Raw genomic sequence first — 19,660 nt, 5'->3', positions numbered from 1 at the left:
GGGAGTGCTGGCAGAAACACTTGGTGAGTCCACTTCCCCTAACCCTAACCCACGCTCGGGGAGTGCTGGCAGAAACACTCGGTGAGTCCACTTCCCCTAACCCTAACCCACGCTCAGAGAGTGCTGACAGAAACACTCGGTGAGTCCACTTCCCCTAACCCTAACCCACGCTCGGGGAGTGCTGGCAGAAACACTCGGTGAGTCCACTTCCCCTAACCCTAACCCACGCTCGGGGAGTGCTGGCAGAAACACTCGGTGAGTCCACTTCCCCTAACCCTAACCCACGCTCGGGGAGTGCTGGCAGAAACACTCGGTGAGTCCACTTCCCCTAACCCTAACCCACGCTCGGGGAGTGCTGGCAGAAACACTCGGTGAGTCCACTTCCCCTAACCCTAACCCACGCTCGGGGAGTGCTGGCAGAAACACTCGGTGAGTCCACTTCCCCTAACCCTAACCCACGCTCAGAGAGTGCTGACAGAAACACTCGGTGAGTCCACCTCCCGCCGGGAATCCTGTGGGTTCTCAAACTTTGAAATTTGAAGCTCTCCCCTTAACCTTGACAGTGTACAAATGACCCAAACCCAAAAGGAACCTAGAGAGTCCCTGAAATCCACTTTGAGAAATAAACACCCTGACAAGCACTTGGAATTGTAGGTATTACATTTAATGTGACTCAGTTCCGCAGATCTACATGCAGATCTACATGCTGAGCATGTAGATCGGCTATTTTCACAATGTTCGCCTCTTGCGTACTTAATATTTGACAGTTTGGCCAGTTTGGCCAGTCTTGTCGAATATTCGACTATTGGAATACTTTGAGGTCGAATAATTCGAATACCAAAAATCACTATTGGTGAATGCCCTAATCTGCAGAGCATCCTAACTGCAACAAGCCCCCGAGCAGCAGACTGCTATTGATCGCAGACTGATACCATCTCTGTGGCCAGTTCCCGCCTCACCCCCCCCCCACTCTCCCCCCTCCCCTCCCTACTCTCCCCCCTCCCCTCCACACCCCAGTCGAAGAAGAAGATAGCAGGCATTTCTGTCTGAAATTGGTGCTGAGTGGCTTCTTCTTGGCGCTGTTTTTTGCACTATCAGTGTCTCCCATCGTATCTGTTTTCCAGGCCGCACCGAGCCACTTCCTCCCCTGCGGTGTCTGTGACGGCAGATTATCTTTGCTAATGGTGTCTGCTGCTCTCTTAGCCCCCCATCGCCGCCGTGCCCCGTGGGGGGGGGGGCCGCGTGGCGTGTGCACTGTCACGTCCTTGTCTTTTTATGGCAAGTTCTCCTCACCCCAGTGTGCACAATAACATTTTAATGTTGTTACAAAATACATTTCACTTTTTTTCCCCCCATTTAACCCATTTAGGCCTAGAATTATTGAATGCTTTAACCAGTGAAAAATAGCAGATATACAAGCTCACAGTGCGGCACCGAGTGCCGCGCTGCGATCTTGTAGATCTGCTATTTTTGAAAAAGTAGTGAAAATGTGTGAAAATCTTTGAATATGTATTTTCAAAGCGAACGTTTGGAACTCAATTTTTGCTTCTGGGGGGGTCCCTGGAACTAAATATTTTGAGATGGGGGTCCGTGGCCAAATAAATATAATTTTGGGGGTCCTTCACATGAAAAGCTTTGAGAACCACTGATATAGTAGTCTCTCAAGAACAGACTAACTGAGCTCCATTTAAGTGAAAAGGACCTTTTCTTTGACGATGGCTAACCAGATTGCTGACATAGAAACACAGGTTTTTTCAAAAAATCTTAGAAGGATTCAAAAGACACTTATAGAATCGGGTCCAAATTCTAATTTTCACGATTTTTCAAAAATAGCAGATCTACAAGCTCGCAGCGCGGCACTCGGTGCCGCGCTGTGAGCTTGTATATCTGCTATTTTTCAATAGTTAAAGCAGTCAATAATCCTAGGCCTAAATGGGTTAAGAAAATAAAATAATGATATCTTTCAATATCCAATGAACCAACTTGTTGACCCGTATTGAAAGCTTCCCCCAGAAAACAAGCTTCTGCATCATCACAAAAGGCTTTTCAGGAAATCTACATAATCATTATAAAAGAACATTTCGGCTAAAACCGATATATTGGTGTTGATATCGGTTTGATAGCGACGTTGCATTTTAAGGCCAACATCGGGCAGATTACGACATGATGACCGATTAATTGCCCATCCCTAGTTTGTTCCAGATTATGCGTTGCATAATTAAAAACCGAATGCTGCTTCCCCCCCTCCCAGGGCCATGCTGAGGCCATCCTAAATAAACCCTAAATCAGGGGTCTTCAACAGGGTGTCCGGGACCCCTAGGGGGTCCTCAGAGTTACTACTGGGGGTCCTCCAAATCTTTGTGTGATAGAAACTTTATTATCCTTTTTTATATTAACCACTTGATCCTTAGCGTCCATATTCTGAGAACTTTAGCCAAAAATAGCAGATCTACAAGTGCACAAGTGCTTGTAGATCGTCTATTTTCGGCAAAGAGGTTTGGTGTAGAGGGGAAAAAAGAGCAGACTAAGTACAGAGTGAAAGGTCAAGTTTATGTATGACGGTTCAAGTTGTTAAATATCTGAAAACACAAATTGACATGAATCCAAAATACACTGACGATTGTGCCGTCAAATGATGAAACTATATGGAATCTATGATAAGGTGGTGGCTTCATCTCCTACTCTCAGCTAAGTGGTCCTTGGCCTGAAAACGTTGAAGACCCCTGCCCTAAATGTCCATGTGTCCCCCTCCCCCCAGGGCCTGGCCATGCTAAGACCGTCCTAAATAAACTCTAAATGTCCATGTGTCCCTCCCTCTCTCCCTCCCAGGGCCTGGCCATGCTAAGACCGTCCTAAATAAACCCTAAATGTCCATGTGTCCCTCTCCCTCCTGGCCATGCTGAGACCGTCCTAAATAAACCTTAAATGTCCATGTGTCCCCCTTCCTCCCAGGGCCCGGCCATGCTAGGACCGTCCTAAATAAACCCTAAATGTCCATGTGTCCCCCTCCCTCTCTCTCTCCCAGGGCCTGGCCATGCTAAGACCGTCCTAAATAAACCCTAAATGTCCATGTGTCCCTCTCCCTCCTGGCCATGCTGAGACCGTCCTAAATAAACCTTAAATGTCCATGTGTCCCCCTTCCTCCCAGGGCCCGGCCATGCTAGGACCGTCCTAAATAAACCCTAAATGTCCATGTGTCCCCCTCCCTCCCTCTCTCTCCCAGGGCCTGGCCATGCTAAGACCGTCCTAAATAAACCCTAAATGTCCATGTGTCCCCCTCCCTCCCTCTCTCTCCCAGGGCCTGGCCATGCTAAGACCGTCCTAAATAAACCCTATATGTCCATGTGTCCCCCTCCCTCCCTCTCTCTCCCAGGGCCTGGCCATGCTAAGACCGTCCTAAATAAACCCTAAATGTCCATGTGTCCCCCTCTCTCTCCCCCCCAGGGCCTGGCCATGCTGTGCGAGACCATCGAGGAGTGCTGGGACCACGAGGCGGAGGCACGGCTGTCGGCGGGCTGCGTGGAGGAGCGCGTGGTGCAGATGCAGCGCACGCACAACGTCACGGCGCCCGAGGAGATCGTCACCGTGGTCACCATGGTCACCAACGTGGACTACCCCCCCAAAGAGTCCAGCCTATGACTAGGCTGAGAACCAAAATCACAACGAGAACGGACGGGAAACGCCTCGACACAGACTCACCCCATGCCCCCCAAACACCCCCACCCACCCCCCAGAGCCAGCCAGCCACCCACCTACCTACCCACCCACACCTCCCCTCCCCTCCCCTCCCCTCGTAAACCCCGTGAGCGGAAAGAGCCGGGTCTTTGTCCCGTTCGTTGTGTTTTAAATTTTGGTTTTCCGTTGTCGTCGTTGTTGTTGTTGTTGTTTTTTTTTCTACCACGTAAACCCGCCATCACGTCGTACACAAGGTGTACCTGGTGGGCGGGATCAGGCTGAATCCCGGGGGTTCCGGATTGGCTGGAAGCTCCCATTGTTCTGGTCCCCCTGTAGCGTATGGCTACACGTGACGTGGCGTATGGCTGCTGTAGCGTATGGCTACGTGTGTCGTAGCGTATGGCTACAAGTGTCGTAGCGTTTGGCTACTGTAGCGTATGGCTACGTGTGTCGTAGCGTATGGCTACAAGTGTCGTAGCGTTTGGCTACTGTAGCGTATGGCTACGCGTGTGCCTACAAGACTTTCAGGAGCCCGAATCCTTGCTTTTTCGAATCGTGGAGACGCAAACTCTTTTAACGGCACGGAGAACAAGCTCTCCTTCAAGGTGGACCACAGCTAAAGCTAAGCACCATCATGACAATGAAACTCTGCCCTTTTTAAGGTTGACCCTTAACCCTAAACCTAGTTTTCTCTGTTTTGTAGTCGAAAGACTTCCTTTTGGAAAGACTACGTCGAGACCGTCGGGTTCTTTTTCTAAAGGAAAAAGGAGCCGTGGAGAGAAGAATCCTTCACATACACACTTTCATTTCATTTCAGTATAAACACAAAAAAAAGGGCAACTCGGTTTTTAGACACATTTGCTGTTTTTTTTTTTGTTTTTTTGTCTTTCTATGAATGACTATGTAATGCCAATAAGAAACAGCTTCTGAATGTCTGTGTATCGCTGCTGTATATATATACATATATATACATATATATCAACCGAGAGAGAGAGAGAGACTAAGAGTGTAATCAAGTTTATTTATCCAGACCTGCCTCGCAGCATTTCTTTTCGAAAACTACCATTTAAGGGTAAAAATCCTGTTTGGTTTTTTAAAAAATAATAATTTTCATTTCATGTTGTTGTGGTTCTGGGGGTTCTTTAAGCGCAAAGAGTCTAGAGCTGAGTGAGAATGTAAAAATGCATGTTTTTTATTTTGTGAGTAAAACTTTTCTTTTTTTTTTGCCGTAGCAAATGCTAAATGAGCGGGGCTTTCATAGGCAATCTTGGCATGTTTGAACATAGTTTTTTTTTTTTAGAAAAACCACTCCTCACAGCCTGTGCGGTGTCACTGACCTCGAGGTGAGTGAAAAGGAGAACTATGCAACATGTCCTGCTATTGCCCTCTGATCCTCGTCGTTCATTTATCGTTACCGGCGGCCAGCGGAACCGCCGCGCGTTCCAGTTTTGCTCCAGTCGTCCGCTCACCGACTACTCTTTGCGGTCCTTAACACATCCAGAGTCTGGCAAATATTACATAATACATCACACTATACGTATTTTGGCGATGCCAAGATTCTTACGGGTCGATGCTCTTAACGCTCACGCCCTGAAAAATCAACCTCGTTTCGAGAAACATCGTCTCTTTATCACTGCGTCTGTTAGTCTGTGACACGAGCGTGACTTGACTCGCCTCGCAGACTGCATAAGGTTTTCGAAGCGATGCCCAAAATGAACGCTTTCCGATGTGTAAAGGACCGCAAAGACCAACAAAAAAAGAGAAAGAACCACCTTGAGCAGCGCATCATGGCAAAAACAAAACAGGAAACACGTATCCTTCTAACCTCTCTCAACCAGGTATACCTCAGTGTCACATTCTACCAGTAGAGGGCGTCCCTCTGTACAAACACTAAAACGACCACTGCGGAACATTCAGATGACCTGTTTGGTATTGAAGAAGCTTTTTTTTTTTTTTTTTTTTTTATCACTCGGTGTAGGTATAGGGGGGGTTGGATGGGGTGACCTTACGAGTATGCCAACGTAAAGACGAAGAAGAAGAAATAAGGCCATTCACACAAAAAAAAGAAAAGAAAAAAAACAGTGTTTCTGCCTTCTTAGTAGTTTTCTCTGTGTTTCCTCGTTGACCCCCCTCCCCCCACCCCCACCTCCCCCCATGCTACTTTTAATGTGATTGTGACTGTTGTTGTCCTGAAATTTTAGACCCGTATTAAGACAAAATCCCTGAGAATATGAATTTCAGAGAGAGAGAGCGTGAAAAAGAAATATATATTAAAGCACTTCCCCATTTTTTTAGGTTTGCGGTGCCCACTGAATATTTTACGATGCATGCCTGTTTTATTTTTTTGTTTAATTTTGTGGGGGGCAGGGTGGGTTGCTTTACATTCTTTGAGCCTCCATAAAAATGCAGGTGGGTCAGTTGTAGAGCCCCCCCTCCCTCCCCTTTCTTTTTTTTTATTATAACAAAAAGAAAGTCTACTATCCACTGTAATCCATTTGTTAGGTCTCCCCTCTCTCTGTATGTTTGTTTAGTTAATTGTTTCTTTTTTTCTTTTTTTGAGGTGTTGCTTCCCCCCCTCCCCACACCAGATTTCAAAGACATCTCAGGAAAACATTCATCTTCTCACGGTCCAACTTGACTTCGCTGCTCTCGCGCCGTTAACCCGTTCGGACCCCGGAGCGCATCTGTGTAGGGCTGTCACCATTATGACATTTTACATGACGATTAATCATCACTCAAATAATTGCCATTAACGATTTCATTGTGTATTTGTCGGCTTTTAGGCTTTGAAGTTGCACACGGCAATTATGACATTAAAGATACAAGAAATGACTGACATATTTGACTTTTTTGACAGACTTTATACTTAAAAAAGAACATTTATACAACGCACCACGACTCGTCGTGAGCTTGTAGATCTGCTAATTCCACTACTTTTTTTTAAAGTGTTTGAAACCATTTTTCAACATGGAAACGATTATGACGATTCTGCAAAATAATTGCGATTACCTCAGATAATTGTGATTAGACGATTATGTAATAATTGTGACAGCCCTACGTCCATGTAACTTAGATTTGAACCACTTCAACCATTATTGTATGCTTTAAGCTATTAAAGAAATAGCAGATATACAAGCTCGCAGCTTGCTATTTTTGGAAGGTCGTGATAATTTTTGCAAGCCTTTTGAATAGATAGACCCGATTCTATAAATGTCGTCTAAATCTGGGGTTTTCAAAGTGGGTGACGGACGGGGCACCCTGGGGTGCCGCGACGGCAGTCCAGGAGTGCCCGTGAGATAATTTGATAATATTTGAAATTTAGTCTCGACACGACACGGATGCGTTCCAGGTCTTGATGGCTTGATGTTTTTGACACCCCTCTTTGCCCGAAAATAGCCGATCTACAAGCTCACAACGCCTCGCAGCGCGAGGCGTTGTGAGCTTGTAGATCTGCTATTTTTGGCTTTCTACAGTACGTCAAACAGGGGTGTTGTACGGACATGAAGTTGCTTACAGACAGCGTTGTTTTCCGGATCATCATGTTGTTGTTTCTTTTTCGTTTTTTTGTTCGCCTCTTCGACCTCACTGGGGGTCCTCAGTAGACCCTCTTTAACCAATCAACCCAATAGAACGGTTTCCCCTCCCTTTGGCGATGTGCTATTTTTACAGCTACAAAAAAAAGAAAAAGAAATGTATTCAAAAGGCAAGTCTCGGCATCTTTGATAAAGTAGAAAAAGGTCAAATGCAAAGCCAGCCCTTGCATAACTGGAGGTGCCGTATGGTATTTTAAACAAGAGACAACCTGTCTTGTCAACCGATCTTTTTTTGGGGGGGGGGCTTACAGGTCATCTTGCAAAAAAAAAAGAACGGTATCCACTACAGTGGCTTCAAAACCCTTTTGTGTGCTTCTCTATATACACCCAGCAAAAACGTTTTTTTGGTTTATTTCCACACACACAAACACACACACACACAAACAGACATTCAGGGATGGAACGCTATGTTTTCTACTCAGTTTTTAACAGTATGCAATCAAAAAGTTGGAGCAAACACTAGACCTGCCAACTTTTTTTTTTTTTTTTTTTTTTTTTTTTTTACTTCTCTGTAGCGTTTTGTTGCTGCTGCTGTTGTTGATGTTTGTTGTTCAGCTCTCTTGAAAAATAAGACAAAAGTTAAAGGAACCAGAGTATATCCTCTGGCCTGTTTGCTACAGCACCACCTGTGTGTGCCATGCTCGCTTTATTATTGGCACTGTGGTTCTCAACCTGCATGTGGGCCAGCGGGGGACCACTAGTGGCCCTGCCAGGGTATTTATTGCAAGTGGGGCCCCAAATAATTGGTAAAACACCTAAGATTTTAATAATATGACATTAATACAAAATAAATTATTAGTGAGAAAAGAAAATCTTTTACAACCTTGAAATGAGTTTTCATTTCTTTGTACAACCTTGAAATGAGTTTTTATTTCTTTGTACAACCTTGAAATGAGTTTTCGTTCTGATAGTGATAAACGAGAACAGCATATTATGTTGGTTCCATTGATCCAAGCCAGGACACAATCGATTGATTGATCATTGAAATGATTGATCTGAAAATGGCATGAGGCCCACCCATGATTTGACTGGTCAGGTGGGTGGGCACACTTTTTGATATTTTCAGACGGGCCCCTCTGATCCAGAAAAGGTTGAGAACCACTATCAATTAGCACGTGTTTTGGGTTTAAAAAAATGGCCACAACACCACACCTCAGCTTTACCTTTTTATTTTTTTTATTTCTCATTTTTAAGAGCTGGTTGCTCAACACACCTAAAAACACCAGCTCCTCCTCATAACCTCCACCAGGGGGAGCTGTGGTGATGATGAGTGATGGATGGTGTTCAATCCACTGATGCTGTTGTGTTGGGGCTCACGTTGCCGTCTTGTCCAGATGGCCATTATTGTATCCGTAGGAGATGCCTTGTAAAGGAGCGCTTATTTTCGGTGGAGACGGCAGAGGCGCGCCGTTGAGACTTAACATCCCGATAGGGACAGAATCGCAAATCTTCGCCCCCTAGCGCTCCCTATCTCCGGTTCAGCAAGCCGCGGCCAATGAGGCATCTCCTGCGGACACAATCGTGTCCAGATGACGATGATAATAACGGGGCCCCTCTGATCCAGAAAAGGTTGAGAACCACTGTATCAATTAGCACGTGTTTTGGGTTTAAAAAAATGGCCACAACACCACACCTCAGCTTTACCTTTTTATTTTTTTTATTTCTCATTTTTAAGAGCTGGTTGCTCAACACACCTAAAAACACCAGCTCCTCCTCATAACCTCCACCAGGGGGAGCTGTGGTGATGATGAGTGATGGATGGTGTTCAATCCACTGATGCTGTTGTGTTGGGGCTCACGTTGCCGTCTTGTCCAGATGGCCATTATTGTATCCGTAGGAGATGCCTTGTAAAGGAGCGCTTATTTTCGGTGGAGACGGCAGAGGCGCGCCGTTGAGACTTAACATCCCGATAGGGACAGAATCGCAAATCTTCGCCCCCTAGCGCTCCCTATCTCCGGTTCAGCAAGCCGCGGCCAATGAGGCATCTCCTGCAGACACAATCGTGTCCAGATGACGATGATAATAACGTGGACTTAGGGACGTGAAGCCAAAGGTTGTTGTTGTATCCCAGATGCACAGAGGAGTTCAAACATTTTGCAACCCGCTGCCATTTTGATATGACTTCAAACTTTATCTGTAGCACTAACTTAACGGTCGGGACGGTCAACATTTTAGGCATTTCTATCCACATTTTCATATTATTCTTTTCTTTTTTTTTCCTTCTTTTTTTAAAATGCTGCTGTTGTGCTCTGCAAAAAGAAAAAAGGCTATCTCAACAAATTCTCTCCCCCAGAAAAGGAAATCATTGTCTCTCGCCATACATAAGTGGAAAAAGTTGGCTATTTTATGTCACGTGAAAAATGTGTTCTTTGAAATGGTTTTAATGAAAACGCAGCCGGCATTGTTTTCTTTTCTTTTCTTTCTTTTTTTTTTGTTGTTGTTGTCCTTTTTAATCAAAGCCAAACCCCCCATCCCCCCCACCACCTCTCCTCAAGAACATTAGATAACTGGATGGCAAAATGCACAGTATGTACATATGAATGTTGTTTTAGATTGTGATTTTAGCATGAGGTTGTTTTTTATGGTCTCAAGGCAAAAAAAGAAAAGAAAAAAAATCCTTTATAATGTTGATATTAAAAAAAAAGATTTATGTTTATTTTATATGACAATGATATTTTAAGAAACAAACAAACAAAAACAAAACATTGTTTTATTAATTTATGTCCAAGGCTCAACAAAAAAAATGACACTAATTTCCCCCCCACTCTCGTGGAGGAATCGGTGTGGTGTGTATATATCTATCTTTTTTTTTTTTTTTTTTTTCATTTTTTTTTTCACCCACACTTTTTGTGATTTATTTTCATGGATGGGTTCATTAGATACCTCAGACATCCCGCTCTACTGGTGCTCCACCATTCTAATGACATCATCATGACATCATCACCCGGCGTCCAATCAGTGTTGAGAGAAGGCTTTACGATGCTGCAGCATCACCACATCTGACCTGCAAACTCTCGCTTTTACTGTTTTTTTTTTCTCCTTTCTTTTTGGGGGGTCTTTTTTATTATCCTCAAATATGCTGACGTGATATGAACTTTAACCTCTCAAAAACCTGGAACGCGCCCGAGTCGCGTTAGATTTTAACCATTATTTTATGCGTTAACTATTGAAAAATAGCAGATATACAAGCTCACAGCGCGGCACCGAGTGCCATGCTGCAAGCTTGTAGATCTGCTATTTTTGAAAAAAATTAAAATTAAAATGTGTGCAAGTCTTTGAATATCTTTGACCCGACTTCTAAATCCTTCCTCTAAATCAGCGGTTCTCAAACCTTTTCTTGTCAAGGACCCCCAAAATTACATTTATTTGCCCGCGGAGGCGCGGACTCCCATCTCAAAATATGTTGTTCCAGGGACCCCCCCTTAGAAGCAAAGCTTTGAGTTACAAAAGTTTGCTTTGAAAAATATATGTACTGGAAAGATTCGCACACATTTTCACTATTTTTCAAAAACAGCAGATCTACAAGCTCGCAGCGCGGCACTCGGTGCCGCGCTGTGAGCTTGTATATCTGCTATTTTTCAATAGTTAAAGCATTAAATTATGGATAAGTGAACCTGTTGCTATGGAACATTATTTCACTGTTTTCTGGATTTGTTTCCATACTAATCATACACTACAGCTCGGTTTCCAGATACGGTTGTCAGAACAAAACCTTTTTGACAATAGCTAAACTAGCTGATCTGCAAGATCACACACAAGGTGTCACGATGTGAAGTGAGCACCTCGTGAGCTTGTAGATTGGCTATTTTCACTACTTTTAAATGTTTTTATTCTGTTATGAGGTACTACTACCTACCTCCCATTCAGCGGGGCATGTTGGTTTCTGGTTATAACCGTAATGTAAACCAGTGGTTCTCAACCTTTTCAGGCCGCGACCCCCAAAATAATCCTATTTTAACTTGACGAGCACTAAGAGTTGAGGCATTGTGAAAATAGCCGATCTATGTGAACATGTAGATCTGCTATTTTCACAATTTCTGCCTCTAATATTTGACACTTTGGCCAAAGTTTAATTTGTAATTTTAGATGTATTAAAAAGTCCTTAGACTGTCACTTTAGAAATGTGCAGATAACCTCTATACACTTAAACTTCATGTTGGTTTGTTTACTGTTGAGTGAGAAAACAATGTTGCACATTAAGTTAATCATCTGGGGACCCCACAAAATAACTTGGGGATCCCCCTGGGGGTCCCGACCCACAGGCTGAGAACCACTGATGTAAACAACAGCAACTAAACGTTTTCAGGTTGAACGGAGGGGTTTAACCCTTCGCAGTGGAAAAGAGCCATTAGGCTGACAACGTTGCCTCTTCCCCGCAACAACACAGACATCAGGACGTCACCATTAATACACCCAGAGGTGTGTGCGTGTGTGTGTGTGTGTGCGCGTGTGTGTGTGTGTGTGTGTGTGTTTAAAAAAAAGCTGCCCTAGCTTTTCCATCAGCAGACAGAAAATGGCCATCCCCCCCACCAATAGGATAAAGAATGACATCTTTTCCTTTTTTATTTTTCTATTTTTTTTTTTTTTTTCCCGTTTGTTTTGATTATTTTTTTCATTTTTACAAGTATTTAACAAACTGTTTCAGGGCTTGGTTGGAAGTGATTGTTGAATATTGTACAGAAGACAAAATGTATGCTATCCTCCCCCCCACCCCTAAAATAAAGTATAGTGACTGCTCTGCACCGGCGTGTTGTTGTCTCTTGCATCAGTGTTAATTTCATCGACTAACACACTGATGAAAAATGTTTGTCTTCTGTGTTTTTTTCACTGACGAAAACTAAATAAAAACTACATAAACTAAGCTGTGATGACTAAAACTATGACTAAATATATTGACAATTTCGTCAACAAAATAAAAACTAGACTAAAACGTTAGGGAGGGACTAGTGGAGAAGAGTGTCATTTGGTTGCTCTCAGGTGTTACGTGCTGAAAATAGCAGATCTACAAGCTCACAACGTGTCGCAGACACAACCAAGTATAAAATCAGTCATTACGACGATTCCATCAAGGCCTGCCAAAATACATTTCAGTTGACTAAATCAACTGTAGATTTAGTCGCCTAAAATCGTATGATATTTAGTCGACTACAATTAGACTAAAACTAAAACTTGAGAGGTGACTAAATTATGACTAAATGACATTTTATTCAAAAGCCTATGACTAAAACTAAATCAAAATGTGCTGTCAAAAACAACACTCTTGGATCTTGTAAGCAAGGCCTACTTGTAAATGGTTGGTTGATTGAATTGTTTGCTGTTCATTCGATCAATGATTGTTTTGCTGTTTAATTTAGCTGACAAGTTTACACCAATAAACTGCATTCAGGATTATGTCAGGGACCAGATAGATTCTTTATTTGTCCTCGCGGAAATTCTTTTTGCACCAAGCAGTCACCGGCAGGACACAAAATCAACACAAACAAAACACAAGCACAATACGTGAATGACAAGACCGAACCCACAATTCAATGACAACATTATACAAAACGAGAATAGGCATAACCAGTCATAACATTTTATGCGCGGAACTGAGCTGGGCCTTGTTTGTTCAGAAGCCCTATACCAGTATTGTTTTTGACAGCAAATTTTGATTTAGTTTTAGTCATAGTCTTTTGAATAAAATGTCATTTAGTCATAATAATAATTTAGTCAACTGTAAAGTATTAGTTTTAAATCTACAGTTGATTTAGTTGACTAAAATGTATTTTGGCAGGCCTTGATGGCATCGTAATGATGTAATGATTTTACACTTGGTTGCTGCGACGCGTTGTGAGCTTGTAGATCGGCTATTTTCAGCGCGCAACACCTGAGAGCAACCAAACATAAAATGACTCTCTTCTCCACTAGTCCCTCCCTAACGTTTTAGTCTAGTTTTTATTTTGTTGACGAAATTGTCAATATATTTAGTCTTAGTTTTAGTAATCACAGCTTCGTTTTTATTTAGTTTTCGTCAGTTAAAAAAATTATGCAGTCGACAAACATTTTTCGTCATAGTTTTAGTCAACGAAATCAACACTGCCCTATACTTGTGGGGACACATGTCCTGGAAGCCCTCGCCTTCAACGCAGGTACTGTGTACCCTGTACCGTCGTCTTTAGGGTAAGAGGTTATATTGACTGTATAACGGGTGTGTTCTATCCCTAGAAATAGCTTTGCCCTTCCCAAGCACCCGGGTCTCATACATGGAGGTCATACTCTCCAGCCGTACCCCAGCTATCTTGCTGGATACACTGAGGATTTTATGGAGCCTGTTCTTGTTGACCAATGATAAGGAACAAAACAAAAAGTTAATGCACTTTCCACAAAGGAGCGATGGAAAAGTACCATTAGACTTTTATCCACGCTATACTTTATAAGAAAGCGCATAAAATGCAGCCTCTGCTGACCTTTCTTATAGATGGCATCGGTGTTAGAATTCCAAGTCTGTGGCAAATGTTTGGCTTCATACACCATTAAAATGTTCTTATTTTGATAATAATACCATATCATAATTAGTAATTGGCAATTACTGAATGTCGAGTCTCGAGGTTTTCTATAGAATATGTATGATACTGATTTTCTATGACACTATATGGCACATTTTTTGATTGATTTATTGACAACACGCATATATGTACAAAACAAAGATGCACATTTAAGTCAAAAGGATGTCACAAGAAAGCCAAGAGGCTTATTTACATTGTGGTCCTATAAATACAGTGAAAACAAAACAATAACCCCCAAAAAAACTATAAAATACATACATTATGATTCCACTAGTGGTTCTCAAACATTTTATTTGCAAGGACAAAACTAAATGGACCTGTAGTCTAAATTTTACTGACCTGTTATGGTCATTCAGGCCAGGGATATCTCTTTGTGTGTTTCTGGTAATGAAGTTGCTATTTTTTTATGTCCGTGGCAAAAAAATAATTTTGACAAAAATTTCCACCACAAAAAAAACGTTTTTTTTTTTTTTTTTTTTTTTTTAAATAAGCCTATATATACACACACACACACACACACACACACAGAGTTATATTAAAACAATAATGTATTTGACTTTGGGGAATAAAATATGTTGAAAAAAGGTATTTGATTATCACATGGTGACCTAATCACATGGTCACCTTGCCACTTCCAGTCAGAAGGGAAGTCAAATTTAAATCCCGCTTTGATGGCACACCAAAGTCTATTTATTTGAGAACTAGAAACTGTCTATAGGCTCATTGTTGCAAACTAACACTGTTGTATATGGGGAATAAAAAACAGTAGAAAACTGTTACAAAAATAATACCCGATTTTGTAGTGTGTGCGTGAGTGACTGTGTGTGTGCATGCGTGATGTGTGTTGCACTGTGTGCTAAAATAACTAGTAACTATATAGCTCCTTGTTACACCGTTGTGCGGGGAATAAGCACCCGAAACCGTAATAAAAATAACCCAAAACCGGATAAAAAAACGTGAATTTGCACGCATGAACTCCTCCAGGCTCAGCTCCCCTTGGGATTTGGGAGTTCCAGCGCCCCTGCGGCACACGTACAGCCATACAGTCTTGTACAAATTGCCTATCCTCCAAGACGCACGCCCCAGAGCAGAAGGAGGCGTCTACCTTTTTATGGCTATGTCGAGTGACACGCAGCAAAGGTCGTCGGGATCAGGATTTGAACCTGTCAGGCTAAATTATAGAGCCTATGTGGTGGGCACCTGGACCACTAGGCCAGCAGGCACCTCAACAAATTTCAATGATAAAGCTATCTCAGTTTCAGTCCCGAGAGTCTCTGTACACCTATACTTTAATTAATACCTTTATAGACTTTAAAAAAGAATATCCACAATAAGAGGAAACAAACTTCCTCCCAAGCTGTTCCCTAGCAACACCATCAGTTGATTATTGTAGTTAACTATTTTGGACACCAGGTGGTGGTGTGGTAAACTGAACTGTGTGAGTACTGAGTACTGTTTTCTCCTGCTTGGGCCCGATTTCAGAAAACTGACACGTTCCATGATATCATATGACATGGGTGTGGCCTTCCTATTTTCAGAAGTGTTCAGAGCAACAACAAAAAAATCACAGTTTTTGGAACACCTCAAGGATATTATTTCTATTATCTATCTTCTCAGTGCCATTCACTTTCAGAACGTAAGCTACTTAATTATTGATGAAATGTGTTCATTTAGGCAAAATGTCCTCATTTTCAAATTACATCAGTGGCAAATGGTGCAATCGATATCCCCCCAGATATTGAGCTTTGAGAATGGGTTTGATTTTTGCAATATTTAAGTTACATGGAAGAAGCTGAGTGACTTTCTTCACATGAACCTAAAAGTTAATTTGGTTGTAAAAAATAAATACAAATGTGGGTGTATCGTATAATCCACAATGATGGAATGGAAATGCACTCATAGCGGATAATTAGGGGCACCAAGGGGAATCAAATATACAGTACAATACTTATTTACTACGACACTATGGCATATTATGAATCCACTACTACTAGTGGATCTCAAATGTTTCATATAAGGACCCCCTGAACTCTGAGAGTGTACACATTTGAACACTCAGAGTTACAGACCTATTATGGTCATTCAGGGCTAGCTCTGTGTGTTCTGGTAAGATTATTGTCCACTCCTTTTGTATGTTCATGGCAACATTTTAATTTTGACAAACAACACCACAAGCCAGCATGGCGATGACCCCTGACCCCTGACCATGGGTCAAGCCGAGCAGAGGAGGATGGCCACAGTCAGCAGCACTCCTATTTTGGAAACACTCGTGTGCTTGCTTCTGTTTTGAACGTTTCTGTATAACTTTGTAAATAAATACCTGTTAATAACTTTGAAACAGAGTAAAAAAAGCACAACACATGTTTTTGACTGCATTATTTGCACTTTATATTTTGATGTTACAACCCGTGTGTGTGTGTGTGTGTGTGTGTGTGTGTGTGTGTGTGTGTGTGTGTGTGTGTGTGTGTGTGTGTGTGTGTGTGTGCGTGTGCGTCTGTTTGGATGGTTCAGCTGTGTTGTGGACATTATGCATATTAATGAATTAATGAATTTCAGGTATCATTGCATGTGTCTCTAATTTCCTGGTCTAATATCTTTTCAGTACTGGACGAGAAAATAAGAAAAGAAGGGCCCATGAAGAGGAGGAGAATTTATTTTAATTTGTAATTGATGGATATCTTGAGAGCCCCCACTGCCCCAGTGTGCAGTAACATTTATGATCCATGGGGCATCCCTTTACTTGATTCAGCCATCAGGGATGTGGACATCAGGGATCTCCATATATGGGCCTAAAAGGGATTTGTTCCCTTGGCATCACAGGGATCTCCATATCTCCATATATACTGTAGGCATAAAAGGGATTTGTTCCCCCTGGCATCACAGGGATCTCTCTAACAGGGCATCATTATTGATGAAATCAGGCCAGGGAACTCCATATATGGGCAGTGAAGCCGATGTCAGAGCGGCAAACCCATTCTGATAGAGTGGTTCCTCTGACATCACAGTGACATCAGAGCATGATGTCAGAGCGACAAACCGGTCTATGGGTTTGCCGTTGTGTATACACATGTACACGTCTACACGTGGACAAGCTGTGACGTTTCTCGTGGTAAACTGCAACCTTCGGTCGCAATAAATGTATTCAGGAATTAATTTTCTCCATTGACTTTAATTACAATTTTATCTTTTCCCAAATATGGAGATATCTGATATCATAGACCACATGAGACTATGTGCTCCATACTAGGCCTACACACAAAATGAAATGTAGGAGCGGTTTGCACCGTTCAACAAAAAGCAGGTGCACTTTGCTGGCAAAAGAATAATCATCTCGGACCGAATGCAAGAGTGTGTTACCTATGGCAAGTTTGGCAACTACACTAACACGTTTTCAAACAAATGTAGTGGGGTAAAAGTAGCCTACAAATTACAATATTTGCCTGCACAAATAAAATGTTACACTCTCAAGAGTTAAAGATCTACAGTAGGTCTATTTGGTTACCAAGTCTCCATCATTTAGCTTGGGACCACCTGGAACCGACCACTGGTTGAGAACCACTGTTATTTGTGCTAGGTTTGGACTGGAGGCAAACAGGACTACTGGAGTTAATACCAAACTTAGTGAAATAAATAGCTAAGCTTTTGCAACAGTAGTGAGTGAGTATAGATATGGGAATGAGTGAGTGAGGTGAGGAATGAGGATAAATTAGTCTGGCCTAAATATGGAATTTTATACATTGTGACATTTATTTTTATTAGTAGGCTAGTAGACTGTAGACCTGTAGTATTATTTATTCGAGCGCCTGCTACGTTTAGCCTATTAATTCCATTTGGTGGGCTTCCTTATAATTGCCACTAGAGTGCGCTGTAAGAGCTCTATAAATATACACGTAGGCTACTAGTAGTAAGCAAGTAGAACTGTGTAGGCCTACATATTTTGTAATAATTGTGATTATGGAATATTGGCAGACATTCGAGATTAAGAAAGACAAGTTGCAACTGTCAACAAAAGAAGTTACACCTTGTGGGATGTTTCTTTGCATAAAAAGCAATGGTGTCATGGCATTACAATAATAATAAAATAATAGCCTAATAATAATAATGTTATTATTGTTACCCTAATTATTAGCTTAGTTATGAAGCTTAGTAAATGTTGAAAGGCTATAAAACACCACAAAATATCTGCACGATATGATAATAATAATAATACATTTTATTTGTATTGCACTTTTCATTCAGTGAACCTCAGAGAGCTACATACATTCCAAGGAAAACACATACTGAATAATAAAAGATTTATCAAAGTCAATAATATAACGTTAGCAAGTTCATATTCTATAATCAGTAATAAAAAATCAATAATATGATGTTTGCAGATTTTAAAAGCACAGAAGCAAAATACAAAAATAGCTTAACAAACAACTAGAGACTAGAAAAAGGCCTTCCTGAATAAAAAGGTTTTTTTAGGCCAGATAACACGGTGATATCTCACTATTTTGTCGGGATCATGACGGCTATACCTTTATTTTGAAATAGTCGTGGTGGTGGGTGGTGGTTGGTGGCCGTGCTCCGCCGATCTACAAACTCACAGAGCGTCGCGCCAGCGACGCTCTGTGAGTTTGTAGATCTGTGGAGCACGGGCTCCCCCCCCCCCCCCCTCCCCCGCCCCTCTCAGCCAAGCAGGCAGGAGTAGAGATGGGATTTATGGTTCCTTGAAGTGAGCCGGATCTCTGAGATACGTTCCTTTCAAAGAGCCGTTCAAAAGACTGGCTCGTTTTAGTTAATGGTTTACTTGGAAGATTTTGATTTAGCCTAATATGATTGCAAATCACTTCAACTCTATAGGCCTATACATTTTGGCCATAGGATACATTTCTGATTTTTCTACATTTTATTCATTGGAAAACTTGTGAAATGGGACATTCTGCATAAGGCTAGGGCTCCACCAAAATGACGGCGTCGTGCCGGCGTCGGACGCCGTCAAAAAATGAACCGGGGCGAATTTGAGCGTCCGACGCGGACGTTGACGTCGGCAGTGGAGCACCCTTCATTGATTAAAACGGGAGCGTTCCCTGCGTTGACGTTGACGCGACGCTCGACGCGCCCGGTGGAGCCGGGGAGTAATGAGTAGATTGAGTACTTTCTACTATTGGTACTTTAAGTACATTTTGATAGCAATAATTATGTACTTTTACTCAAGTGCATTTTAATACTTGTGGCAGAGTATATTTCTACATTGCAGCATTGTTGATACTTTTACGGCCTAAGTAAAGAATTTGAGTACTTTTCCCACCACAATTAAGTTCATTAGAAATGAACGCGGCTCCCTACTACGAACCGGATCCCATCGTTCATTTCAAAGAGGCGTTCGAAACACTCGATTCGTTCGCGAACGTCCCACGTCTAGGCAGGAGAGAGAGAAGGAGGCTTTGGGAAGAGAGAGAGAGAGAGAGAGAGAGAGGAGAGGAGAAGAGAAGCCACAGAAAACCAACGGTTTATCCTTTAATACCGGTCAGTATCCTGACAAAATGCTCCTTTAACACACATCTATCTGACTCGTTTGATGGTCGAATCAAAGTTAGCAGCGTTATTTCACCTGACAGGGGCTGGTTTTGGTCTGGTTTATGGGTTATTATATTCCATATCTTCCTTTGCCACTGTAGCTGAGCTATGGGCTGGTTGGTTGTGTGTTAGCTATATTAGCTCTTAGCCTGTGCTGTGCTGTGCTGTGCTATAATGCTGCTGCTTGCTATGATGTTAGCCTGCAAACAGACCTTAGCTTTCTGGGGCTTTTGGACCATGTCTGGTGGTCGAAATGCCTGGCTAAATTAAACCAGTTTATGTTTG

At 42.3% G+C, this 19,660-nt stretch overlaps 2 protein-coding genes across 2 annotated transcripts in view; both read left to right on the top strand.

The window, feature by feature from the left end:
• Positions 1-3,639, top strand: part of acvr2aa (activin A receptor type 2Aa) — a gene marked incomplete at its 3' end in the record, with an annotated part of 83,104 nt that extends 79,465 nt beyond the window's left edge. The window contains 1 exon segment of the mRNA XM_080753065.1: positions 3,445-3,639. Coding sequence (XP_080609191.1) covers positions 3,445-3,639 — 195 coding nt within the window.
• Positions 3,640-19,263: 15,624 nt separating this feature from the next.
• Positions 19,264-19,660, top strand: part of LOC308307672 (methyl-CpG-binding domain protein 5-like) — a gene marked incomplete at its 3' end in the record, with an annotated part of 42,508 nt that continues 42,111 nt past the window's right edge. Inside the window, exon 1 of the mRNA XM_080752938.1 lies at positions 19,264-19,324. The remainder of the gene's footprint in view (positions 19,325-19,660) is intronic.

Source organism: Nannobrachium achirus, assembly GCF_963921795.1.
Source record: "Nannobrachium achirus genome assembly, chromosome: 22".
Taxonomy (NCBI): Eukaryota; Metazoa; Chordata; class Actinopteri; order Myctophiformes; family Myctophidae; genus Nannobrachium; species Nannobrachium achirus.
This window is presented reverse-complemented; position numbering and strand designations above follow the sequence as displayed.